The following is a 27,886-nucleotide window of genomic DNA, read 5'->3' on the forward strand; positions in this document are numbered from 1 at the left end:
TACAAGTGTGTTTTCAAATTATTTAATTTAATTAATTTATTTATTTTTCAGGTAGAATCTAGTCTCGCTCTGTCACCCAGGCTGGAGTGCAGCGGTGTGATCTCAGCTCACTGCAACCTCCACTTCCCAGGTTCAAGCAATCCTCCTACCTCAGCCTCCCGAGTAGCTAGGATTACAGGCATGTGCCACCATGCCCAGCTGATTTTTTTTTTTTTTTTTTTTTTTTGTATTTTTAGTAGACTTGGGGTTTCACCATGTTAGCCAGGCTGGTCTCGAACTCCTGACCTCAAGTGATCCACCCACCTTGGCCTTGCAAAGTGCTGGGATTGTAGACATGAGCCACTGTACCCTCCCTGGCTACAAGTCTTTATGATTGCTATCCTGTCAGGATAGCTCTTCTACCTCCTTACTTAACCAACTCTTGTTCATCCTTCAGGACTCCTCTTTAAGCGTCACTTCCTCCAGGAAGCCCTGCCTGACTACGTTCATCTACTCCCAGATTAGGTTAGCTATACCTCCAACATTTACTTTCAATACTCAACACACTCATAGTTAATTACTTTTTCAAGGTCTGTCTTCTTCTTGGAACATGAAGGCAACGTCTACCTTGCTCCTTTGTGTGGAATATAGCACATAGCACTGTAAACACACCACGTGTCAAATAGGTGCTGGTAAGTGTTTGGACACAGGTAGTCATGGGATTGATCTAGAGCAGGGGTGTCCAATCTTTTGGCTTCCCTGGGCCACATTGGAAGAGGAAGAAATGTCTTGGGCCACACGTAAAACACACTGATGGCTGATGAACTAAACAAACAAACAAACAAACAAAAATCTCATAATGTGTTAAGAAAGTTTACAAATTTATTTTGGGCCACATTCAAAGATGGCCTGGGCCACATGTGGCCCTCAAACAGTGAGTTGGACAAGCTTGATCTAGAGGATGCCAGCAACTAGCTAGATCCCTGAGCAAGCCGCTTAGTCCTGCTAAGCCTTACTTTCCTCTGCTGTAAAATATGGATGGTAATAGTAGCTACCTCAGAAGGGTTGCAGAAATGAAAAGTTCTATACAGCACTTAGAAGAATGTCTCATGGAGGATTTTTGATTTTTTTTTTAACCTGAGCCACATGCAAATGTATCTTCACACTAACAGTTACTTATTTTTGAGTAAATAATGTAAAAAGCATTACCCCCAAGTAATTCAATGAATCCTTTACCACCAATATCAGAGGCCACAATGGTAACCAACATCTGACCTCACCCACTACAGAAATAAAAACCATGTAAAAGCCAACAAAGATCATATGCATCCCCCGACCCCTCACCAATGCCCCACTTCAATCCCAGCTGAAAGTTTATTTATTGCTATCAGTTTTTCATCATAAAAGCAATCTCAAGATGTGGTAAAGCTTCAGATAATACCTAAATGTGTATGACTAACTTGAAAGTTCCTACTGTGATTTTATTTCATGTGGAATGCAAATTCATGTCTTAGAGCTCATCATAGTAACTAAGTAAACTGCCACCGTTCTTCATAGCATTTTACTGGAATATATAGTAAAACTTGGGCATATGACTGCAATATTTAAGAATGATGTAATCTGATGTTGGGTTGCTAGCCCCCAAAAGTTAGAATTGAAAATATTTAAAGAATTATTCTTATACAGTTACTTTTGGGGGGAAATGGGAAAAAACAACCCCCCAAAGCCCCTTTCTTTTCAAAAAAAAAGTGTTAGAAGTTTTGCTATTTAAGTATGAGCTTTCATTACCATCAGCAATAGAATTAGATATAAGCAAGAATGAGCTTGCTTGGATGTCAGCTGGGATTTTATATGACAGGCAACAAGTGCTGCTTCACAAAGAATTCTTTTCCATACTTTTAGTTTTGAAACTGAAAATCTTAGAACCACCTTCTAGACTGGCACCTGGTCTTAGAAATTCCAGAAGCTGAAGTCCCTTTGCTCAGGCCCTAAGGGAAGGGCTACTTTAAAGGATTTAAAGAAGTCCAGCCTATAGTTTGGCAAATGGATCCCGTAAAGCTTCAATTCCTCCTACCCTAAGCATTCCTGATATAATCTCTGGTTAGATTGATGGCAATTGACATAAATTGAATTATGAAACAGCTTTGGGAGCCATTTGTAAACTGTAAATGAAGTGTGCTCGCCTATTGCCCCACCTGGGACAAATTGCCAGCTGAGTTTATCATAACCCCGTTGTATCCATCTGTTTGTCATTTGGTTAGGTTAAACCAATTTGTACCTAAAGAAAGAAGGCTGAAAGCTGAAGGTCAAATAATACATCTTTTTTTTTTTTTTCTCATCTTTGACTACTGAGTAGTTTTGGACTTTTCTCTGCAATTCATTTAGTGTAGAGCAAATCCTGCATAAAACCAGTCTGTAAAATTGACAGAGTCAGAGGCTTTTCTGAGCAGGAGGTTTTCTCTCACCCCTGTTGTGTTTGCCCTGGGTAATCTATGGGATCACATCTCTTCTCTTAGAGCAGGGTGTTTAACCGGCAGTCCATAGATCCCGAAGGGTTTCCTGGATAGAATTCAAGGGGTCCCTGGACTTGGATTGGAAAAAATATATATATCCTTAGTTTTACCAATGGAAATTTAGCATTTTCTTCAAAAATGAATGTAGACAATAAATCACAATCATATTAACAATTCTTGTGACGCTATCAACATTAGAATCACAGGTATTTTCTTATCCGGTTACAATGGTTGCACATATCTTGAAATAGCAGTTATGTTTATCACTATTTTAAAATTAGTATAGTTATTAAATCCATTGCTACATTTTTAAATTTAATGTATTATTAAAGAAGTATTTTATTTCATGATTTTTATTATTTTGATCATTCTTTTCAATATAGTTGATTTCCTTTGTGAACCTATATATTTGATGCATTTAAAAACATCACTCTGAGAAGGGGTTCATAGGCTTCATTGGATTGTCAAAGTGGCACAAGCCAGGTTAAAGCATGCTGTTGTCTTAGATCAGAGGTTGGTAAACTTTTTCTCACAGGATCAGATAGTAAATATTCTGTGCTTTGCCAGCTGTATGAACTCTGTCTCAAATGCTCAACTCTGCCACTGTAGTAAGAAAGCAGCCATAAACAGTACCTAAATGGGTATGGTTGTGTTCCAGTAAAACTTTATTTACTAACACTGGCAGCTGGCTGGAATTTGCCGACCCTGATTTAGGGCATCATGCTATTTCTAAGTTGAATTCTGAAGATATTTTAATTCAGCTCAATCACCCTTTATTGGATACCTCCTATGAGCATATGTTCATACAAACATGTATGTATTGAGCATCTCATGTGAAAAACATACAAGAGATTTAGGGATGAATAAATAAGCTGTAGACTCTATCCTTGGACAGTCTACTGGGGAATGCAGATGGACAGAGTTCAGAGGAGTAGTGAGTGTTGTAGGCAGGCATGGCCACCAGGAACCTAGAGAAACATAAGCTTGATCTGACCTGGTTTTGAAGGAAGGAAGGCTTCTTATGGGAGCAAAGAAGGACACATCAGAGATTACCAGGCAAAAGGGGAGGGAGGAAGCAACGTGAAAGGCTTAGGCTGAGGAAGCCACTTAAGCAATGGCTTGGAGGCAAGAAGAAAATGTTCCTGGAATTGCTTAGAAAGCCTGGAGCTCTGTGGGGTGAGAGATGGGTAGGCGAGGATCACACCAAACAAAGGCCTTATGGAGGAGCCCATATGTATCCTGAAGGGAATAGGGAACTATGGAAAGTTGTTAAGCAAGAAAGGGACTGGTAGTGTTTCCATCTTTGAAAGATCATGCAGACATCCCAAGGAACACGGAGATGAAGAAGACAAAATCACCATGTTTAATGAGCTCACAGCCCCGGAGAAAAGACAGAAGTATAAAATTATACTGGAAGGTGATCTAATCAGTGTCGTAGTAGAATCAGATTCAAGGCATGGGATTGTCTGGAGGAAAGTCTTTTTAATTCTGTTTCTGAGATGATGCTTAGAAGGAATAATGTGAGAGAAAATACTTAGGGAGGGAGCCATCAAGTAACCCCGCGTCCTCCAGAAAGCATCCCATTGTGTCTTGGTAGGTTTAATGTGGAAAGAAGGAAGCCACAGGTGTCTGTTGTGCTACAGTTAGGATTCTGGTCCCCTCCCTCTAAGGCCAGTAGAGTGGCCTCTACTGTCAAGGCTATTCTGGACGTTCTGCTGTATCCCCTAGAGGACAGTTTCCTGCTCCAACAAATTCCACTCTCAAAAGTATTTTCCTAGCAGGATTTAACCAGTTTTAGCAATTTCCTAGTTAACATCTATGACATGCTTGAGCTTCACTCTTCATCTCAGCTCCATCTTTCTGGAACAGGAGTTCTCAAACCGAGAGGTGAAATAGGATAGAAAAGAGAATACCACAGGCTCTCACGCACAGTAAAAAGGAGAATCATTTTGTGAAACTTGTTTCAGGTGTATGTGTGTGTGTGGTGTTTATTGGGTCACAATGTCCAGTGTATATCTTACTGTGAATCATTCAAAAACAGCTCTGATATGTGATGAATCCAGAGGCTAGACAGGCTTTGAGGTTGAACAGGCTTCATTTGCCATGTGTTGGTACTGAATTCAAGTCCAAGGAACAGATTCCTCTCAGGGGCTAATGACACCTGCTTTCTTTATTTTTGGAATTGTAGAGTTTGAAATGCCATCTAAGGTATTCTAGGAGGAAAAGTTTAGTGCAGTGTGTTTCAAATTATAGGCCACAGCACTTCAGTGAGGGGCAAGATCAATTTAGTGGTCCTTTACCAGCATTTTGTTTTTTTAAAGAAGTAGAAAAGAACGGAAAAGGAGAGAAAGGAGAAACATGAATAAGGTAGTAAAGCTAAATATTTTTTATTGAAACTTTTTTCAGCTTTGTACTCATATATAATATACATATTCATGTGCATAGATATATTTACTATGGAAAAATGTATTACTGTGAGTCAAGGTCAGAGATGCTGAATTAAGTAGCTCCCACTCTGATCAGTAAGTCACTTGTTACTTTATCATCCCTGATTGAGGACCACCTAGTTTTGCTTTAAGATAGTCATCGAGGCACAGCTCATCCCTTCCAAGGCAATCAGCTTCCTTATCAGTCATTCCTAATGGACATCAAAAGGTTTTCCTGCCATTGGCTTCTCTGTAAGAAACCACTGGGCCTCTTAGTCCAACATGCAAAACACAGAAGCTTTCTACACCGTCTTTATTTGTCTGTCTCTTATGTAAAGACACCATCCTATCCTTACTAAGTTTCCTCCACCTAAGCCGGCAGTACCCACTCTTTGGATTCTGTATCAAGTGGAGATGGGTCTAGAGCAACTTCTGCCTAGTGATCAACGTAGAGAACCATGTCTCCCTAGGATGTGGATTCTGGGACTTAGACTTCCCTCAGAATTCTAGTTCACAGTGACCTATTCAAATACAGTTCTTGAAATGTGCAATTTTGCGCTGGCTTCCTACTGATCCTTAGAGGTACTGTTTCCGCACTGATGCTCAGATGTATTATATCCCCAGTTTATTAGGTTATAAACTCCCTGAAAATGGAACTGTGCTTATACTTCCCTGGAGCCTCCTGGAATATAACTTTTGTGTTGGGTGCCTGGTTGATAATCATTCATCATTTACCAATCGACTAGCCCATGGCAGCCACCTATGGGGTTTGATAGTATCAAGAAAAATGATTGCTCACTAAGGTTGAGATTGGCAATGGGCAAGGTAGTCAGAACACTTCAAGAAAGGAATTAAAACAGAAAGATATACCACCCAGTAGTTCTGTGACTTTGGGTAAATTATTTTTCTTCAGTGACCATGTGGGTAGAATGAGAGACTGGGTCAGATCAGTGACTCTCAAAGCTTTTGGGATCATAATTTTATCTTTGAGAATCTGATAAAAGTGAAGGAATCTTTACTTAGAAAAATGAAATGTGTTCATGTGTAAAATCTTGCATACAATTTCTGAGAGCCCTCAGACACTCGGACCAAATTATCTCTAAGATTTCACCCAGCTCTGATAGCCAGGTTGGATTCTAACAATGCCATTGGTAAGTGGCAAAATGAACCAGTGAGTGAGCCCTGATTAAGTGAATTGATGAATTGGGTTTTGAGTACCCACTGCTGGTTGCATTCTCTATTCCCCACCTGAACTCCCCTGCCCAGTAACCTTCCAAAGGTGAGCCACTGATCTCCTGAGGTATAGGATGCCTGGCCCAACCCTATCTCACTACTTGGCAAAATGCTTGAAGTGTAGGCCCTACTGGTGACTGCCCATGTTTTTTGTTGTTGAGGTTGTTTTTCTTTTTGAGACAGGGTCTCATTTTGTCACCAGGCTGGAGTACATTGGTGCGATCACAGCTCACTGCAGCTTCAACCTCCCAAGCTCAAGCAATCCTCCCACCCCCAACTTTTTTTTTTTTTTTTTTTTTTAAGTTTTTTGCAGAGACAAGGTCTTACTATGTTGCCCAGGCTGGTCTTGAACTACTGGGCTCAAGCAATCCACCCACCTCAGCCTCCTTAGCAGCTGAGATTATAGGCGTGTACCACCATGCCTGGCTAATTTTTTTTTTAAATTAAACATAGTCATAGTCAAACATAATTAAGACATAGCCCAGGCTGGTCTTGAACCCCTGGGCTCAAGCTATCCTTCCACTTCAGCCTTCCAAAGTGCTGGGATTACAGGCTTAAGCCACCCCACCAGTTGGCCAGGTGTCCACCTGTCCCTCGGGGGTGGCAGCCCATTCTCAGTCAACTTCTCACCCTCTGGCCTTTTCATTGTTGAATACATTGCCAAGATAGTGTTGCTATAGTGATCTGACCAACAACTTTGTAGTTAGGATAAAGTGATTTTTTCAGTCAAAAAAAAAGATAAAGCTGTTTTGGGAGATGATTTAAGACAATACTTTTGCCTGGTCGTCTCTTTCTCAGCCTCACCTTTGTACTTTTGTACCTCAAGAGACTCTAAAAACATTCAAATAAAAAACTCATGACAAAATCAGAGGCAAAATGTTAAAGGTTTGGAACTGGCATTCAATCTGCATGAGCTCATCTCTCTCACTCTATAGAATAAAAATAAATGCTAACGATTTCAATCTCTTGTTTGCTGGAAATTAGAGTTTTTCTTTTCTGCATTAAATGGACATGTACAAAATCATCTCCTTTTAGTTTTGCTGTAGTTTTTACATAAAGATTGTTGCAGGTATTTGCAGGTAGTCCTGGGTAAATAACAGCAGACTGTGAGAATAGATATGGGTTATTTCCTCTATAAATATCACAAGGGAAGCTTAGCAAAGGATAACAGGAGAGTTTTATCTAAAGATCACATCTTTTCTGACTTTACTTTTAGATATCCCCTGTGGTTTTCCTCTGCGAAGTGATTTTGTTCTAATTTGAGTTTGTAAATGTGTTTCCTTCTACTCACTGAGGTTTTCTCTTTGATGATAAAGTTAGTTTACATGAGAATTCCATCTTTGGGGAAAGAATATCAGGAAAGAGAAACCAGCCCTGCTTCCTCCATGGGCATACCCTGTGAACTCGGCTTTTCCAAACACATTAACACACTACTCCCAGCTCAGTAAGCTTGAGGAAGCATCATTTACTGGGCGTAAGGACTCCATCGGGCTTTCAATCGTTCCTGCTAATGAAAAACTGGGAGAGTTCATATTAAGGAAATTAGCTGTTCACCACGGCATCTTCTTTTAGCAAAATGAGTCTTTATTTCCTTGCCTGGTAAGTTGGTCATCAAAGACAAACAGAACTTTTTTGTTTCCTGCCTTGCTTTAAATAGCTGTGGGCAGAGGTGTTTAACAACAGAACACCTGAGAGGCGGCCAGGGAGCAAGCAAAGGGATGGGGGAATTGCCTCTCACCCGCCATCACTCCAGTTTTTCATCCAGTATTAAGGGTCTTCTAAATCTAACCTCATCTTACCAATCCAAGTTGGCCTCACCATTTATCAGCTATGTGACCTTGGGCAAGTTACTTACCCATTCAGTGCCTTAGTTCCCTTATCTGTCAAAAAAAAGGTGGGGGTGTTTAATATTAGTACCTACTGCATAGGGCATTTGTGAGCAGTAAATGAGTTAGAAGGGTGCGTGGTAGATGGAAAGCCCTTGATGTTATTAGCACAAAGCCTGTACTCCCCTTAGATCATTCACACTGTCCTCAGGCCATGCACAATTATTTCCAACTTTTATCTTGTAATTCTTATTACCTGGAATGTTCTTTTTTTTTCTCCCCTTCAGCTAGGATGTCCACATAGAGCAGAGCTATCCAGTAGAAATACAATGCAAGCCTATGTGTAAGTTTATATTTTCTAAGAGTGGCACTTAAAGGGCAATAAGAAAGAAACGAAATTAATTTCAGTAATATATTTTAACCCACTGTATCCAAAATATACTCATTTGAATATATAACCCATATAAAAATTACTGAGGTATTTCACATTCTTTTTTATTTTTCTTTAAAATCCAGTGTACATTTTACACTATAGCACATCTCAATTCAGACACATTTCAAGTGCTGACGGACTACCACATGGGGTAGTAGTACCGTATTGGATCATGCAGGTATAGAGTAAGCAGGCAGCTGTAAGTTACTCATTTTGTGAATAAGCCCTTGAATAATGGCTGGTGCCTGCTGAGTGTTTACAATTTGATGCCAGGTACTAGGCTGGAGATATATATCTTATTTAATTTTTATGATTGTCCTCTTAGGTAGGTCCTTTTATTATTCTCATTTTACAGATGGGAAAACTGAGTCTTAAAGGAATTAAGTAGCAGCTAGTAAGTAGGAGAGTCAGGATTTGAACTCCAGAGCTCATCCTCCCGCCTTCTGTTTATTACTTCCCAGACGGGAGCTCTAAGCAAAGGTCTGCCTTCTCTGAAGGGTCCTCCAAAGGACATGTAAAAATTCAGCACATTGGCCACGCTGTGTAATTATTTAAGACTAAGAATGTCCGTGAACAGATTCTTCTTGGGTTTTCCCATGACAATTCATGCAATTAGTCACCCTATAAAACTTATATTTATTTTGTGAACAGATTGTGAATAGATGGAATCTGGGTTCTTCTGACCTCTGGGGATGGGGACTGCCAAAGGGAGGATTGTTTGTGAACATCTGGAAAGCAGAGTCCTTGAAAGTGAATTCCTGTGTGAAGATCTTTTCATCACAGCGAGGGCCTTACAAGGAAAAGCGGATGGTCTTTAAGCAGTGTTTACAACTGACCCTAAAAATAATCTCCTTGTTTTTATCGGCAGGGACTTGCAAATGATGACTTGTGATTTCAAATCAGGATTAATTTCAGATAGGAAATGTTAACTTACTTTTACGAGTATTGCTTCCAGAGTTCAAATGCTGTTAGTTTACACAGCCAGCTAGCTTCCCTTCCCTCTGGTATTTCTGAACTACTGCTTCTTCTTTTTCTCTAATCAATAAAGGCCAGATTTCGACAAGAGGTGGACCTTAATCCAGGAGCGGATCCAGATGGACTCCATGGTAATCAAGGGCCTCGATCCAGATACCAACTACCAGTTTGCTGTGAGGGCAATGAATTCCCATGGCCCCAGCCCCCGCAGCTGGCCCAGCGACATCATCCGGACCCTCTGTGAGTACCAGGGCCCTTCTGAGGGACCGAGGGAGCTGCCTGTCTGGGTGTGCCTCATGAAGACTGGCTTGACCTGGATGCTGTACAGAAGGACAGCCTGGAAAAGGACTAACCCCAGGCTTTCCTCCTGCGGTTTTCCCAGCCCTTTGGAAGTTAGAGGCTGTCAAGAGGGACACAGGCTGTTTCTATGTCCTGGAGGTCAGCAGAGGATTTATTTTTGTTGCATCCTTGGGAAGTTTGAGGTCAGTTTTCTTTCACAGTCACACAACAGACCACATAGCAAAATGATGTGCAGCCTTCCCCCTCCTTTTCATATTTTGAGAAAATGAGTTAATCTTAGAACCGTAGGAGAAAACACTAAGGCCCCTGGAGGCTTCAGGGTTTGTGTTCGCCTGAAAATAAAGGATGTTCAAACAACATTAACTCCTCTGAATGATGGTCGAGGAGTATCAAAGAAGTTGAGCGCTGACATGGAGCTGGGGCTGTAGCCAATGGTGTAAGTTCTCATAGTGCCTAGGGGATGCTTGGGCCGGTGTTCATCAAATCACCTGGGGGTTTTGTTAAAGTCAGATTCTGATTTTGGTCTGGGTTTTAACAAACTCCCACACGATGCCAAGAACCATTCTTGGATTGCCAAGGGCTTAGACCACTTTGGCAAGCCCAGCCCGGTTTAGAGGTTTTTTATATCTGGGGAGTGGAGGGTATATTTCCATAAACCTAGAACCGTGTGTAGCAGGGAGAGCTGAGAACGGAAATGTTGGCACTTTTTTGTTTGAAGACTCTGATCTTTTCAGTGTTGCCAATACATTCCTCTGGTAGGGCCCGGTGTTCCTCTGGGTCCTCTTTACCCTGAAAAGGTGCTGTCAGAAAGGAGCCAGCCCTGGTAGCTGGCTTAACCCGCCAACATGAAGCCCTGTTTTTATTGGTTAGCGGAGCTGAATAAACTCCTCTCCTCACAAAGCACCCACACAGCTGACATCCAGGGTCACTGCTGTGTTCAGGGGTAGAGATTCAGGAGGTTCCCCAAATCTGAGGGATTTTGGCTCCTTTGAAAACAACCCCTACCCTAACCTTGAATGTCTGGTCGCCTTTTGTCAAATTAAATTGTTGGGTTATATAGGGAGGCTATACTCCAAAACACACACATGCGCACATACACATACACACACACGCACATGCACACACATATGCACATGCTCTTGCACCCGATAAGTACTATTGACCATCCAGACAAAAAAAAAGTTTTCACTCTTCTTCTTTAGACTTTAGAAGCTTAAATTTTCAAGCCACATGCCAAGGGCTGACAGCCTTCTTTCTGGAAGAAATGTTAACGATTCTATTTAAAGGAAGGCTTGTTTGATTACTCTTTGGCTGAACTTTGTGGAATAACAGGAGCTAGGGGCTGACAGTACTTTGAAACACTGAGTTCGTCTTTTTTGCACTACAAAGTGAGCAGCCATTTGATGCTGTGTCTCCACCTGCCCTCCCCATGGAACGCCTGCTCCATTTTGTGAGCTGCTCCAGGCTCACCTCCTTCAGTCTATCCTTTAGCTTCCCCTTCTCCATAGAGTCAAGAACGTAGAATAAAGATGAGATACAACAAGCACATGCTGATTTAGATGTGCGCATAGAGACTGCAGTCAGGGAAGAATGGGTGGGTTGGGGCACCTCTCATACCGCTCCTGCTTCTTCTTTTTTTTTTTCTTGAGTCGGAATCTCGCTCTGTCGCCCAGGCTGGAGTGCAATGGTGTGATCTCAGCTCACTGCAACCTCCGCCTCCCGGATTCAAGCAATTCTCTTGCCTCGGCCTCCCGAGTAGCTGGTATTACAGGCACCCACCACGATGCCTGGCTAATTTTTGTATTTTTAGTAGAGATGGAATTTCACCGTGTTGGCCAGGCTGGTCTCTTTGGCCCGGGTGGTCTCGAACTCCTGACCTTGTGATCCACCCTCCTTGCCCTCCCAAAGTGCTGGGATTACGGGCGTGAGCCATGGTGCCCGGCCTCATACTGCTTCTTTTTTAATGGAAACACTGATCTGGTCTTAGAGTTTCTGATTCTAATTTCCCCATTGCTGGATTCTGCTTTTCTGGATTAAGTGGCTAAGTTATGTGAAAGTGTTTTACAGATCTGTAAGATTTTATTATACTTGGCCTGTTATGTGAAGTAAAATTTTAAAATTTCAAAGTAATTGTGGGTGGGGAAGGTGGACAAAACAATGCTAAGTCAGTGAAAATTCTCAGTTATGAAACTTTCTTAAACAGACATAATTTTACTGCTTCTAGGTATACACAGTTACTCAGATCAGAATAACAAAATTTATTAGATGCCCTGTTTCATGAATACAAAAGCGTGTGCTATAATTAATATTTCAATTGTGGTTTTTCTCTCTGGTCATTTCTGACATTTTGGAAAACCCTTTATTCTGGGATACATTTACATTTTTTATTTTGGTATTGGTTTAGACTATTATTTTGCTTCCAAAACATGCTTTTCCCATACATAAAATTACCTAATTATCAAATAGCACTATCTGAATTAAATTAAAATTATTAAATTTTAATAAATTAATAACAATTTAACAAATTACTTCAAATTAATAAATTTCAAATAATACAAAATAATAATATCAGAGCTACCACTGGGAAGGTGTACTATGAGCCAGGCATTGTGCTGCGCCATTTACCTACAAAACTCATTTAATCCTCACAGAAACACTGTGCTGGGGGAACAGTGTCCCCTTTTTACGGATTAAAAAAATTGAGTTTTTGAAAGGTAATGTATTTTGGCAAGATTGATCATTGTAAAGGCAGGATTTGAACTTGGGTTTGGCTGACTGTGAAGCTGCTTCCCTGAGTGAGATGCATATAGAGAAGATTATTCTTCTAATGCAAAGTAATGTGAGAATGGTTAACGTCAACAATTAATAAAAACAGAGAATAGTCCATGTGGAATATATGGACTAAGGAAACTGACAACACAGAATAAAACCTCTAAAACTTGCTTTTGTTTTTGTTTTTAATTTTTAGATTCACAGGGTACATGTGCAGGTTTGTTACATGGATATATTGCACAATGGTGAGGTTTGAGCTTCAAGTGTACCCATCACGCAAATAGTGACCATTGAGCCTAAGTAGTAATTTTTCAACCCCCACCTCCTCCCAACCTCCCCACTGCCTTTTGGAGTCCTCATGTCTGTCATTTCCATCTTTATGTCCCCGTGTACCAATTGTTTAGTTCCCACTTGTAAGTGAGAGCATGCAGTGTTTGATTTTCTGTTTGTGAGTTATTTCACTCAGGATAATGACCTCCAGTTTCATTCATGTTGCTTAAAGGACGTGAATTTGTTCTTTGTTATGGCTGCATAATATTCCATGGTGTATGTGTACCACATTTTCTTTATCCAATCAAATTTTCATAGATACTTAGGTTGATTCCATGACTTTGCTATTGTGAATAGTGCTTCATAAATATGCAAGTGCAGGAGTCTTTTTCATACAATGATTTCTTTTCTTTTGGGTGGATGCCCAGTAGTGGGATTGCTGGCTCAATGATAGTTATATTTTTAGTTCTTTGAGAAATCTCCATACTGTTTTCCATAGAGATTGTACTCATTTGCATTCCCACAAACAGTGTATAAGCCTACGCTTTTCTCCACATTCATGCCAACATCTGGTAGCAAAGTTGCCATCAAGTCAAGTAAACATTCATGTAGATGGTGGGGAAGGGGAGGAGTGAGGATATTCAGAGTAGTGTTTTTTTGACTAGTCATTCTGACTGGTGTAAGATAGATATCTCACTGTGGCTTTAATTTGCATTTCTCTGATGATTAGTGATACTGACCATTTTTTCATGAGTTTTTGGCCACTTGTATGTCATTTTTTGAGAAATATCTGTTCGTGTTGTAACCACCCAACGGTTCACCTTTCCGGCTGCCTAAACAGAGCCTATTTTTCAAGACAGGGGAATTGCAATAGAGAAAGAGTCTTTCACACAAAGCCAGCTGTGCAGGAGACCAGAGTTTTATTACTACTCAATCAGTCTCCTTGAGCATTTGGGGATCGGATTTTTTTTTTTTTTTTTTTGAGACGGAGTCTCGCTCTGTCTCCCGGGCTGGAGTGCAGTGGCCGGATCTCAGCTCACTGCAAGCTCCGCCTCCCGGGTTTATGCCATTCTCCTGCCTCAGCCTCCCAAGTAGCTGGGAGGGGATTGGAATTTTTAAAGATAATTTAGTGGGTAGGGGCTCGGGAAATGTGGAGTGCTGATTGCTCAGGTTGGAGATGGAATCCTAGGGGACTGAAGTAAGGTTGTCATGTTGTCTTCTCTTCCTGGGTGGGATCACAAAACTGGTTGAGCCAGATTGCCAGACAGGGTGGTGTTAGCCGATCCATCCAGTACAAGGTCTGCAAAATATCTCAAGCACTGATTTTAGGTTTTATAATAGTGATGTTATCCCCAGGAGCGATTTGGGGAGGCTCAAGCTCTTAGAGCCAGAGGCTGCATGATTCCTAAACTGTAATTTCTAATCTTATAGCTAGTTTGTTAGTTCTACAAAGGCTGACTGATCCCCAGTCAAGAAGGGGATCTTTTTGGGAAAGGGCTGTTATCAATTTTGTTTCAGAGTCAAACCATATGAAGTTTGTCATAAACTGAATTCCTTCCCAATGTTAGTTCAGCCTACGCCCAGGAATGAATAAAGACAGCTTAAAGGTTAAAAGCAAGATGGAGTCAGTTAAGTCTGATCTATTTCACTGTCATAATTTCCTCTGTTATAATTTTTGCAAAGGGGGTTTCAGTGTCCTTTGCCGACTTTTTAATGGGGTTATTTCTTGTTTGAGCTGACTTCCTCATAGATTCTGGATATTAGTTCTTTTTCAGAGGCATGATTTGAAAAGATTTCTCCCATTTGGTAGGTTGTCTGTTTACTCTGTTGATTTTTTTTTTTTTTTTTTTTTTTGGCTGTGCAGAAACTTTTTAGTTTAAGTCTCATTTGTCTATTTTTGTTCTTGTTGCATTTGCTTTTGGTTTAAAAACTCATAAGGTAAATTGCACATACAGAAATATGAGTAAAACATATATGTTGATTGAAAGTCAACCCATATATATTAGTATAGCCCTAGTATTTTACAGCTGGCAGCCCCTTAGATTAGTTAGTCCCAAACCAAGACAGAGAAATGCTTTGAACACCACTCTCCATTTGTGAGATCAGTATTTCTGCATGTTGGGCTTACCCCATTCTCATTCCTCTCACTCCTCTCTGTCTCCATGAATATTGACTTGATTTGATGCCCACTTTGCTCCTTGAACAGCCACCTTCACAACACAATGTTCAAGGAGACCCTTGAGGCTAAGTGCCCAGTGGGAACCTTGAGATCCCACCCAGGACACAGGCCACTCCCTGGGGTCCTCTGTGGCCTGTTTATCTTAGGGCTAAATTCTTTTATAAGAAAAGATAACCCTTCAGCCCTACTAACTGGGGAAGCTTTTACTTCCCTCTGGGCCTATTAATGCCAGACACTATTAGCAAATTAATTGCTTAATGGGGCAATTGGAAGATCTTAGTTGCTCTTGTGCTGGTAGTTAATGAAAGCCAGGGCCCAGTATTATCATTAACTGGCACTTAGCTGAAGTGAGAAAGGAGGATGATGGCAATGTTGAGAAGTTTGTGCAGTGACAACATCTAATTCCAGCTTCACAACATTATAAGTAGAACAGGAAGAAAAAAAAAACTTTGATGTCTAGGTCCTCTAATGAGAGCTAGGATCATTTTGGTGACCTTGAATAATAATGATGCATCTACATGTACATCCATCTTCTCCCGGGAGGCGTTCCACACAAATCAGCACCTGTTTTGTTTCCAAGAGGAAATACAAAGAAGACCCAAATCATGATCTCTCATTCCTTACCCCCATCCTGCTGTATTTTTTTTTTTCCCTGCAAGAAAGAAACACCAGCATCATTATAGTTTCCTTTTGATCTGGTAAATCAGGCAGTTGGTGTGCAGAACTGGGGGCTTTGTAAAAATGTATTCACTGCATCCACTGGCCACCAATTACCAAGCTTGAAGCTTGTTGAGTACATTCTTTCATCGAGTAGAATGAAAGCCAGTAAAAAGAACATGAATGGTAAATAATAGAAATGGCAGAAGTAAAAAAGTCACGTGCCTTTCTTCTTTTTTCCAAAAATGGGAATTTAATTAAAAATAAGTTACCTGTATAATCAACTCTAGGATTATATAACTTCTCCTAGGAATAGAACTTGGTCTTAACCACCAAAACCACTTAATTTCTAGGGTACTATCCTCATGGTGTAGACAGAGAAAGAGCAAATACATTCTTCACTGAAGTGAGTTGGTGTCCTTAGATCAGTTCCTAGTAGATAATATTGGTTCTGTTCCCAGCAAAGGCTGTTTTGCACTTTTCTGCTTCGGGACTTTGGCACCTGCTGTTTCCTGGGCTTGGAACTCTCTTCCCTCAGATCTTCCTATGATCATGCTGCCAGCCTCCTCCCTTTCTCCTTTCAGATCCTAGCTCAAATGTCACTTTCTCAGATAAGCTTCTGGTTTTCTTGAGACAGGGTCTTGGAGTGCAGTGCTGTAATGTTAGTTCACTGCAACTTCCACCTCCCAGGCTCAAGTGACCCTCCCACTTCAGCCTTCTGAGTAGCTGGGACTGTAGGCACACACCACCATGCTTGGCTAATTTTTGTATTTTTTGTAGAGACAAGGTTTCACCATGTTACCCAGGCTGGTCTCAAACTCCTGGGCTCAAGCGATCCACTTGCCGTGGCTCCCAAAGTTCTGGGATTACAGTCCTGAGCCACTGTGCCCGACCCCAGGCTTCTGTGGTCTCAGCCTAATACCCTGGTTTATTTTCTCCATAGCACTTTCACTGCCTGAATCTATTTTTTGCATCGTATTGTCTGTATCTCCTCTCTAGGATAAGGTCTATATTGGAGCTGGAATAACTCGCTCAACGTTGTGTTCTCTATTTTTTTTTTTTTTTTTTTTTTTTGAGACAGAGTCTCGCTCTGTCACCCAGTCTGCAGTGTTGCGATCTCAGCTCACTGTAACCTCCGCCCCCCAGGTTCAAGCGCTTCTCCTGCCTCAGCCTCTTGAGTAACTGGGATTACAAGTGCCTGTCACCATACCCAGCTAATTTTTTTATTTTTATTTTTAGTAGAGACGGTGTTTCACCATGTTGGCCAGGGTGGTCTGGAACTCCTGACCTCAGGTGATCCTCCCGCCTCTGCCTCCCAAAGTGCTGGGATTATAGGCACCACCACTCCTAGCCATCAACGTTGTGTTCTCAACACCCTAGACAAGGTCTGCACTCAGTAAGTATTTATTGAGTACCTAAATGAGTGACTTAACTAGCTAAGAGTCTGTGATTACTTTGGTGATTGGATAAATCCCTACTGCTACTGTATGGGAAATTCAAAGACAAGATGAAAGGAAACAGTTGTTCTGGAAACCCACATAGGCCAAAAGTGAATTTCCTGCTGGCAAGGTTCGTAGGCAAAAGTGAACTCCCAGAATTGCAATGTGGCATAAATAAGGAAAAGGTAAGCAAATAGAGTAAAAGAGGGAGGAAGGAAAGAAGGAAGGAAGAGAGCAAGCCCAGTGAATTTAAATTCAAGGCTGTAAAGGTGAGATTCTAGTGCTAAAAAGAGTACAGTTTGCTGATAGGCGGTTGATGAAGGGAGAGACATTTTCTAACCCTCTTTCAAACCAAGCCCTCATTTTACCCCTGTGTTCTTACTTGATCATTATAATATGCATTAACATTTCTAGACTATTTTTCCCTTCTTCTCTTAATAAGGCTAATTATGGTCTCAGATCCTCAGAGATTACATAGGGAAGTGTGAGAGATGTTTTGTTTTCGTTTGGTTTTTGCCATACTGTTCTCCCTATAATCTGTTTTCTTCTACAGTTTCAGAAACATACTCTTCCACTGAGCTGAGACAGACTCCCTCTGGCTCACATCAGATTTCTTTTTTTTTTTTTTTTTTGAGACGGAGTTTCACTCTTGTTGCCCAGGTGGGAGCACGCTCTCGGCTCGCCGCAACCTCCGCCTCCCGGGTTCAAGCGATTCTCCTGCCTCAGCCTCCCTAGTAGCTGGGATTATAGGCATGTGCCACCACGCCCGGCCAATTTTGTATTTTTAGTAAAGAGAGGGTTTCTCCATATTGGTCAGGCTGGTCTCGAACTCCCGACCTCAGGTGATCTGCCCGCCTCAGCCTCCCAAAGTGCTGGGATTACAGGCGTAAGCCACCGCACCCAGCCCAAATCAGATTTCTACAGTAAATCTGATTACATGCTGTTCCCTAGCACCCTCCCATCTCACCCCTCTTTTCTTCTCTACACCTTCCTGCTTGCTTAGTACAGCTGTTGTTGGTTGTGTAAACTCGTCCCATAAGTGTCCATGTGTGAGTCTGGCTTTTGCCTAGTTTTTGCTCTGAGATTTGGCCCCCTGTTTTTCATTGCCTGTCTGCCTGGAGACCAGCTACAGCATGCTAGGGTCCCTGGGTACATGTTGTCGTAGAGCCACAGAATAGATCTCCCTTATCGCTGTTCGCAAGCGAGGCCTCCTCTTTGGCGGCAATGCCCCTGAATTGGCTTCAGCAGTGAGCAGAGGGGAAGCAAGTGGAGACAGAAGGTAGTGGCATGTTCTGGGGATGGCTAGGGAGCAATCAGGAAGTGCTCCAAAGTCCCCATGACTTATCAGCACTCTCTAGCAGCTTCCATACAGCTGCAGCCTCTTTCAATCTATACCTATGAAAAGTTTTTGCCAACCTATATGCTCTTCACTGCCCCCAAACATCTGTACCTTTGCAAGGGGCAGAATCTGGCCAGCAAATCTGGGTCTGAGGTCCAGGAAAACTGTCCTCTTACCACCTTGCTGCGGGACCTCCTCAGAAAAGCCACTTAGTATCTCTGGGCCTCAGCTTACTCATCTCTAAAATGGGTACAGTAATGCCTGCGATAGGTGATATTTTCTACTTCTCAGGGTTATTTTAAGAAAACACAAGTAGAACAGAGGTTAAGGCATCTGACCACTCTTCAGGATGAAGGAGATGTTAATAGATGTTCCCTCCAGGCATAGTTACTGAAGGATGGTGTAACTGACAGGGGCAGCCGCTGGGGGTTCTGTAGCTTTTTCTTTAGACTCCAGGCCCTGAGCTCTGTTCTTGGAACGGGAAGACATCAGAATGCCAGAATTCAGAAACAGAAGTACAAGAACAAAAACTTTCCTCACTGGGAAGTGGCAGAATGGAGGAAGCCCTATGAGTTAGGTCCAACAGAATCATTAGGATGGGGCTTGATTGTGTCGGGGAGGGAAGACTTTCCCTCTACCCACAGAGGGTTTAATAACTGAGCATATGAAATAAACGGACAGCAGGTAGAGTAAGAGGAGAAAAGGTACACACATTTCTTATATGCACAGGGGCATCCAAGGAAAAAAAAGTGAATACCCCCAAACTCAGTGGGATCTAGAAGCTTGTAGACAGGGGAGGAAGGACTAGAGAACACAGGAGAGAGTAAATGATGAATGGGTCCTCCGAAGAATAGGTGACAGATAGCCCATGACAATCTGTCTGGGTGTGGTGTTAACCCCCAGTTTTCCCTCCAGAGATAGGAGTTAATCTTCTCCGGTAATGAGATTCTGGGGAGGGGATCCCTTGGCAATTGCATTCCTTTTGGGTGATCAGTCTTCAGGCAGATAAAAGAAAGCCCCTCCCTGAATCTGCTGCTCCCTGGGTGCCCTCAGTGTGAGGCAATCAGCACAGTAAAGCGGCTTGTGTTGGGGGGACACTTCCTGAACTCCTTCAGTTGGTTGCTTAGTTTTAAAAGACTGTATTGATCAGATGTCAGAGAATTAAAACTGCAAGTCACAAGCTCTGACAACAATAAAATTTCATGTCGCTTACTACTTAAGCACATTCTAGACTCAGGCAAAAGGAAAAGAAGAAAAAAAAGTCTAGAGTTACAGTATCGTGCTGCTAGCTTTGTTTGTTTTTAGTCTTCCCCAAAATAACCATTTACTTAGACAACGGTCAGCAAATTTTTCTATAAAGGGCAAGATAGTAAATATTTTAGGATTTTTAGGCCAACTTTGCTGTCATAGCAGGAAAGCAGTCATACAATAAATAATTATGCATAGCTGTATTCCAATAAAACTTTATTTATGCACAGTGAGATTTGAATTTAAGTTTTATGTGTCACAAGAAATTATTATTCTTAAACTTTTTCCCCAACCTCTGAAAATGTAAAAACTGCTGTTACAGAAACAGAGAGCAGGCTGAATTTGGCCCGTGAGCCATAGTTTACTGACCTCTATACTATACTGCTGGGGTATTTTTCCCTAAATTTTCAAGAAATTGTTCAGGAAATTTGGTAAATCCCCTTTTAGATAACAATTTTGTCAAGCTTTTAAGGAATCAATTAGCACATACTAATGAACTTGTTCCCTTGATAGGGCTCTCTGTGATTTAATTTTCACGTAAACGTTCTTAAAGAAGAGACCTGGAGAGCCTGCAATCCAACTGCTTTGGAACAGATTTGTGCTGGTGACATTGGAGAAAGAGAAAAAGCAAACTGAGGGGGAGGTTCCTTTGCTAGGCATTACTACAGCAGCATGGGATAGGCCAGTACCTCAGGGAGCTTCATGGCTTTGTAAATCTTTAGAACGTGAGATGAAAAAGGGAACAGGAGGAGTGATAAATAATTTATTTCACTCATAGCCTAGACGAATCTGCACTTTCAGTTTGCATTTGAGCATGAATATAACTTCAGATGTGATTTTACATTCAGGGTGTCCTCCATGGCAATCGTTCTATTGATTTGCTGATGACTCCATGCATGTAAATCTGAGCAACGTTCATTTGCACAACTTTATTGGCTCTACAGGGAATGATTCACTTTGCTGTTTAAATACCTATTAATTGCTCTTCTGAGGCCTTTGTGCATCTTACATTATCATACATTTACTTATAATCAGGACACTGATATTTTACCCCCTCTGGCTAGGTAGAGAAGAGAGAGTAAAGCGAATGATAAGGAGTTGTAAGTTTTCAAAGGAAAGGAACTCATGGTGCTCTGATTTCAACTGGAGTATCTGGTCAATCAGTCGGCTGATATTTCATGGCCACAGAATGTGCAACTATGTACTGTTTATTCCACTCAATTGATTTTTAAACATTAATATATTGAGGTGATATCCACACTCATATCCATGTACAAATATCCTGCCTATTTTCGCTTTGTTTCCTTTCATTTACTTTATTATCCATTTTGTTCTCTTTCCTTCACACTCATAGTGTCATGGCTAATCTTTTCTCTTCTTTCCTTTGGAGCATTTCTTGCTTTTATATAGTTCTTCATTGGAATCATTTCTTAGCGTCTAACTTCTGGAATCGTTTCAGCTCTTTGATGAAAGAGTAGGGCCACAGTTGTTGTTCAGCACAAAGAGAGGAGGTCTATGAAATCAGCTTAGCACAGTGACAGACACAGGAGGGACGCGGTGCATGGTGGTTGAGTTTCATGGATCTCGTCTGATAATGCAACCAAATATGAAACACGTATGGACAAATATAAATGAGAAGCAACTGTGGGAGAAAAGATGACTTTTCTAGGGATCTCATCAGGCTCCTGGCACGAAATAGAGGCGAAAGTACTTGGAGATTTGAAGCAAGTTTAATGAGGGGACTGTTTGCAAAAGCTTGGTCATGTGCTAATTGGGACCAGTATCCAGATGGACAAGGAGGGCCATCCTGCAAGAGCTGTGACCTTCAGACATGTGTCCCATGACAACCTCACAGGGTAGAAGTTAGGGAAACACTGTGACTCTTTTTCCTCTGTCTTCTTTCTTGCTGGTGCTTCCTAATGGGCAGGACACAAGTCCTGCCAGGCAGGTCAGCTTCCCAGGGCACAGGGCAGGGTGTAGAAGGACAGAGGAATTTTAGGAATCAAGTATGAAAAGGTAATCACCAAACTGGGTTCTGGTCCAGAATCTGCCACTTGATTCCTAAAATTAGTGAGATTCCTTTTGTCTAAAGATTCGATTCCTCAAGCGTGTTCAGAGAAGAACAAGAAGGTCAGTGTAACTGGAGAAGGGAGTTCTGGGGGAGAAAAGTCAAAGGAGATGAGGTTAGAGAGGGAGGGCACAGTTGGTGGATGCTGGTTAGGGACCTGGAGCCCATTGGAACCCATTTGATTTGGCTTTTTCTCAGAGAGGGATAAGACTGGGAGGGTTTGGGGTGCTTAATCAGGGGAATGAAAAGACCTTACTAAGGTTTTAACAAAATTACTCTTAGTAGAATATAGAGGGGTAAGGGCAAACAGGGAAAGTAAGGAAACCATTCCAATAATTGCAAAACAGAAATGGTATTTTTGTTATCACTAAATGAAAAGGATATTGTGCTCTATAATGCTTATTGTTAGTGAAAAAATTCAGGCAACATAAAAAATATTAAAATGAAAATTATCTTTAACCTCAGCATCTAGATATAGCCACTATTAAAATTTTGGTAGATATTATCTTCCATAATTTTTTTAATCCAATGATGAAATCATAGTACATATACATTTTCTGTACAACAAAATACTGTATACATATATAAATACAAATGAATATAGGCATACATCATAAAATTTAATAACAGCATATTCCATTGTAAAGGTGTGCCACATTTATTGAACTAATTCCTCATTGATGGACATTTGGATTGCTTCACTGGTGTAAACAAAACTGGGCCTCTTGATGGTAATCTTACTTGTCTTTTGGTTGTCCAAGTTCATCTACCCTTCTGGTATCTTTTTGAAACAGAGTGGGCCAGCACCATTATTTCTCCCTTAGTTTCTAGTTGGATAGACTGACATACACAGCTGATCAGCAAGTGAATGGTATTCTGAACCCAAGTCTCTTACCTGCTATTTCACAAATTTAACCAATAGCCTATGTTGCACTAATCTCTTATTAACACATAATATTCATATAAACCTTTTGAGATAAAAATGTTTTTTCAAAAGGAAAAATAAGTCAGCTGCTGTAAGGCTCTATCTCTACATCTGAGCCCCAGTTGGAATTTTTTGGTGATACCGGCTTCTAATTCCCACTGGTATGAGGAGCCAAGAGGCCTGTCTTAGAACATAGATTAGTGCTGCTTTTGAACTCTAGTCCAAGCACCTACCATATTTTAAAATGTGATTATGTCTCCATTTTGGCTCCGTGGATCGTATCTCCCATCACTGATGTTGATCACAGGTTCCTTAGAGAGTGCCGGGGCCCGCCAGGCACAGCTGCTCAGGAGGAAGTACCAACAGTCATCCAGCAGATGGCAGTAGTTCCCAGACTTACAGAGCCAGAAGAGCCCTTAACGACTCAGTCTGGAGTCACCTGAAGTGGTTGACCTTGAGAGCAGAGCCATTAGATTACATCAGATAGAGGGCACCTTCTATGGTTCAAAGTCCCAACCAACATGGGGGAGGGCAACTAATTTTAGATTTTTTTTCTGTTGCAACCAAACGTCCTCAAACAAAAACAGATATTTCTTCAGCGACCTTTGGCGTTTATAGCATTTTATTTATAATGCTGTGTCCAAATGATGCAAAAAACTGGTACAGTACATTTCTTTCCAAAATAAAATGAAATAAAGAGCTGGCAAATTCAGAAAGAATTAGAACAATGAAAATTAGAAGAGTGGGTGATACAAACAAATTTGTCAGGCCTTTTTTTTTTTTTTTTTTTTTTTTTCTAACATCACTCCTGAAAACTGTTTGGGTGATGTTCAAGAAAGTAAAGAACCTAATTTCTGACTCTACATTGATTATTTCACTTGTTTAAGCACGTATTCACACAGTTTCCCAAATATATATTTGATGCCTGTTTATGCCCAGGTAATTTCTGGGTGCTGGGGTTTTAGCAGTAAACAAGATCAATAGTGTCTCTGCCCTCATGAGGTATATCTGTGGGAGAGTCTGTGAAATAAGTCTGTATCACATTCAATTATATAAATAATATCATCAGTAATGATAAGTGAAAAGAGGAAAAGTAAAGGGCTAAGAGGGTGTAGAGGATAGTGGGAGCTGCTGCTTGGGATAGGCTATCAGGGAAGGCTTCTCTCAAAGAGAGATTTGAGCAGAATCCCTCTACGTGGAGGGAGTGACAAATGCGGAGGTCCTGGGGTGAGAGCCCAGAGGACACTGGAAGCTCACAGTAAGAGGCCCACATGGTGGGAACATGGTGAGTGAGAAGAATGATAGGAAGTGAGGTCAGAAAGTTTGCCAGAGGTCAGAGCATGTCAAACCTTATAGGTCCTGGTGAAGATTTTGAATCTTATTCAAAGTTAAAGGTCAAGATGTTGAAATTTTGAGCAGCAAAATGACATGGCCTGACTTCTATTTTAAGCAGGATTGCTGTGGCTACAATGGTGGAACTCAGTGGAGAGGAAGGAGAAGGAATAAGGAGGCAATTTTGTATTGCTTTAAGGAGAACAGACATGAAAAGAAAAAGGTAGAATGCCAAATGGAAATCATAGAATTTTGAAACTGGTGAGTCATTGAAGAACCTAGCCAGACTTCCACAATTTTCAGATAAGGAACTGAGACACCACCAGATTATGTGACTCTCTGAAGGTCTTACAGTCACCATGAGCGTTGGATTTATGGAACTCTCTAGCCAGTGATCCTTGCACTTTCTGTCCTCCTCTCTGTTGCAGAGACCCCACTTATGTGCGTGGTTACACCACTCTGTTCTCATCCATTTTCTGTTGGTTCCTCTTGAGAGCAGTGTGAGTGTTGCTCCCATACTCCCAAATGGGGAGTTTCTTCATCTGTTCCCTGAACTATTTCCTTATGTAAGCCGGAAGTACTGGGATGTCTTTGCCTTTCTTAGTGCCTCGAGAACATTTCCTGACCAGGAACACCTGCTGTGTCCTGCTGCATGTCCCAGCCACATGTGTGAAAATCGTGCGGTTAGACTGAAGGCAGTCTGTGCAGTGACACAGTGGCCCACAGGAACCTGGTTGTAAACCCAACAGAAGCTAAGAAAGTTTGGGGATCAGTATCCCAGGCTCATTCTACTGCAGTCAGATCCCACAGGGTCTCAAGAAAAAAACAAAAAACTAAAAACAACAACAAAAAACGCAAATGAGTTTTTCAGTGAAAATAACCTTTTTTTTCTGAATACATAAGATTCTTTGGGGACCAAAATCACCCCCAGTTGAAATCAAGTACTCTGTTGTGCCCCCAAATGCTCAAAGTGCTGGGATTACAAGCATGAGCCACCATGCCTGGCCCACAATGCCTTTTCTTTTCTTGATTCTTTGCTTTTCAATAGAAATTTTAGAATCAGTTTTTCAATTCCATGAAAAATTCTGTTGGGATTTTAAAAATGAAAATATATTGAATTTTTAAAATGAAAATTATATTGTATTTATAAACTAATTTTGGAAGAACTGACATCTTTGTGATATAGAATCACTGACTTAATCACCACATTATATCTCATCTAGATTTTCTACAGAGTCTTTTAGTGTACTTTAATAATTTTCTCCATTATGGAGAAAATTCTGAAACTTAAACAGTCTAAAGTTCATCAAAATCTATTACCCTCCTCTCAAACAATAATAAAACAATAATGATGAGACAGGTTAGTTCCCTCAACCCCCTTCGTGGTCGGGAACTGGAGTGGCTCGTTTCACTCAGCTCACCACTGGCTACTCCTCGTGGAGGAAGAGTGCAGGAACCAGAAGTTCTTTATAGCTTTTGTTAGATTTATTCCCAACTCTCTTATATTCAGAAGTCTGTTTAAGTTTTTTTGATCAAGATTTTTAATATTGTTCAAATCTTATCTATCCTTATGCATTTTTTGTTAGCTTGATCTATCAATTACTAAGAGGATACATTACAATTTCTCATTCTATCTCCCTACACCTCTCTCAGTTTTTTTCTTGATATGTATGTGAGGCCGTGAGATTGGGTGCATAGAGTTTAGAATCATGTTATATTCCTGGTGATTCTTTTAATCATTATTTAATAACCATCTTATCATTAATGATACTTTTTCCCCCCTTAACATTTACATTGTCCAGTAATTATATAGGTACACTAGCTTTCTCTTATCTATTGCCTGGAATATATATTGCATTCTTTTACTTTTGATGTTTCTGTATGTTATGTTTTAGATACTTTCTGGAAACAGCATGTAGCTCAAATGTATTAAATCCAATCTGACAAGCACTGTTTTTTAAATGACAAGTTTATTGCATTTATAGTTATAATGGCTGACATGTATTATTTTTTATTTTGTGCTATTATATTTACTCTGCTTTTTCCATTTTTTATTGGAGAAGGATTTTTGTTTCTGCTGTTTTCCTATTTTCTTTCTTTCTTTATTTATTTTTTATTATTTTTTTGAGATGGAGTCTTGTTTTGTCACCAGGCTGGAATGTGGTGGCACAATCATAGCTCACTGCTACCTTGACCTCCCAGGCTCAAGTGATCCTCTTACCTCAGCCTCCCAAGTAGCTGGGACTACAGGTATGTGCCACCATGCCTGGCTAATTTCTTTTAATGTTGTTTTGTAGAGATGGGATCTTACTATGTTGCCCAGTCTGTTCTTGAGCTCCTGGTCTCAAGTGATCCTTCTGCCTCAGCCTCCCAAAGAGTTGGGGTTACAGGCATGAGCCACCACACCCGGCCCTTTTCTATTTTCTTTAGGATTGACTGTATTTTCTTAGTCCTTTCTTCCCCTGTATTAGGATGAAAGTATATATTCTTTAATTTACCATCCATAAATTGTAAACTCTCAAACTTAAACAGTCTAAAGTTCATCACAATCTATTATCTTCCTCTCAAACAATAATAAAACAATAATGATGAGACAGGTTAGTTCACTTGACTCCCTTCGTAGGCTGGAACTGGAGTGGCTAGTTGCCCTCAGCCCACCACTGGCCAGTGCTCGCGGGAGGAAGAGTGCGGGAACCAGAGGGAATGAATGCTGGCACTGGCTGGTCGCGCCTCCCTGGTGGAGCAGGCTCTGTGCGGGCCCCGCAGCAGCGTCCAAGCATGTTACCACCAATGCTTTTTCAGCCTTGCCGTCCAGAGACAGCCAAGAGCCAACCAGCTTAGTAGAGGGTCAGGGTGGCAGCCCCAGCCCTCTCGGCACCCGGGTTCTTGTCCGGTGTCCAGGAAGAATCAGGTCACACAAACTCTGTTTGAAAGGTGGTGAATACACAAGACTTTATTGAGCGGTGGGTGGGTCTCAGCGGAAAGGGAGGCTGGAAAGGGGATGGGAAGGTGATCTTTCCCTGAAGCCCAGCCATCTCCTGCTAGGCCCCTCTCCAAAGCCGCACTGTCTGAAGTTAGCCACGCCTATCCATCTATCTGTAGTCTCCAACACTCAGTTGCTTCTCTGCTCATTGTTCAGCTGCTTGTATCCTTGCTGCTCAGCCACTCGTGTTGCTCTGCCAGCTGAAGTCTTATGGGCACAGGACAGGGGCGAGGCAAGCCAAAAAGGCAACATTTGGGTGGAAAAACGGGGTCAGCTGTTTTCACTTAGGGCTGTGGTTCCAGGCCTAAGGGTGGGGTTTAGCCAAGAGCCCAGCCCTTCTGTATCAATAGGGCCTTAGCAGCTTTAGTCCAAATCAGTTCCTTCTTGTGTTACATGTTACTTTTCAGTATTTTTGTTCTACCTTGTTTAGTGACCACATTTTTTAAACTCAATGCTTGTTTAGATTTATTTACAGATTTACCACTTTCTGTGCCCGCAACTCTTCGCATCTTACTCTTTCCTTCTTTGTCTTGAAATATACTTTTGAATAAACGTTTAAAGATCTGTTAGTGATAAACTGTCTCGGGCTTTGTGATCATGTCTCTGTTTTAGTCTTTCCATTGAACAACCATTTAATTGAATATAGGTTGTGTTTCTTTTTTGAGGTGGAGTTTCGCTCTTGTTGCCCAGGTGGGAGTGCAATGGCATGATCTCGGCTCACCACAACCTCTGCCTCCCAGGTTCAAGACATTCTCCTACCTCAGCCTCCCAAGAAGCTGGGATTACAGGCATGCACCACCGTGCCCAGCTAATTTTGTATTTTTAGTAGAGACGGGATTTCTCCATGTTGGTCAGGCTGGTCTTGAACTCCCAACCTTAGGTCATCTGCCCGCCTCGGCCTCCCAAAGTGCTGGGATTACAGGTGTTAGCCACCATGCCTGGCCTTTTTTTTTTTTTTTTTTTTTTTTTTTTTGTAGAGACTGGGTCTC

At 41.3% G+C, this 27,886-nt stretch overlaps 1 protein-coding gene across 4 annotated transcripts in view; it reads left to right on the top strand.

Moving 5' to 3' along the window:
* The window catches only part of EGFLAM (EGF like, fibronectin type III and laminin G domains), a 201,040-nt gene that overhangs the window by 102,871 nt on the left and 70,283 nt on the right, over nucleotides 1–27,886 (top strand). For all 4 annotated transcript variants that reach the window (XM_030927902.1, XM_030927904.1, XM_030927901.1 and 1 more), the window contains exon 6: nucleotides 9,459–9,625. In XM_030927902.1, the coding sequence (XP_030783762.1) occupies nucleotides 9,459–9,625 (167 nt within the window). The remainder of the gene's footprint in view (nucleotides 1–9,458; nucleotides 9,626–27,886) is intronic.

Source organism: Rhinopithecus roxellana, chromosome 3, assembly GCF_007565055.1.
Source record: "Rhinopithecus roxellana isolate Shanxi Qingling chromosome 3, ASM756505v1, whole genome shotgun sequence".
Taxonomy (NCBI): Eukaryota; Metazoa; Chordata; class Mammalia; order Primates; family Cercopithecidae; genus Rhinopithecus; species Rhinopithecus roxellana.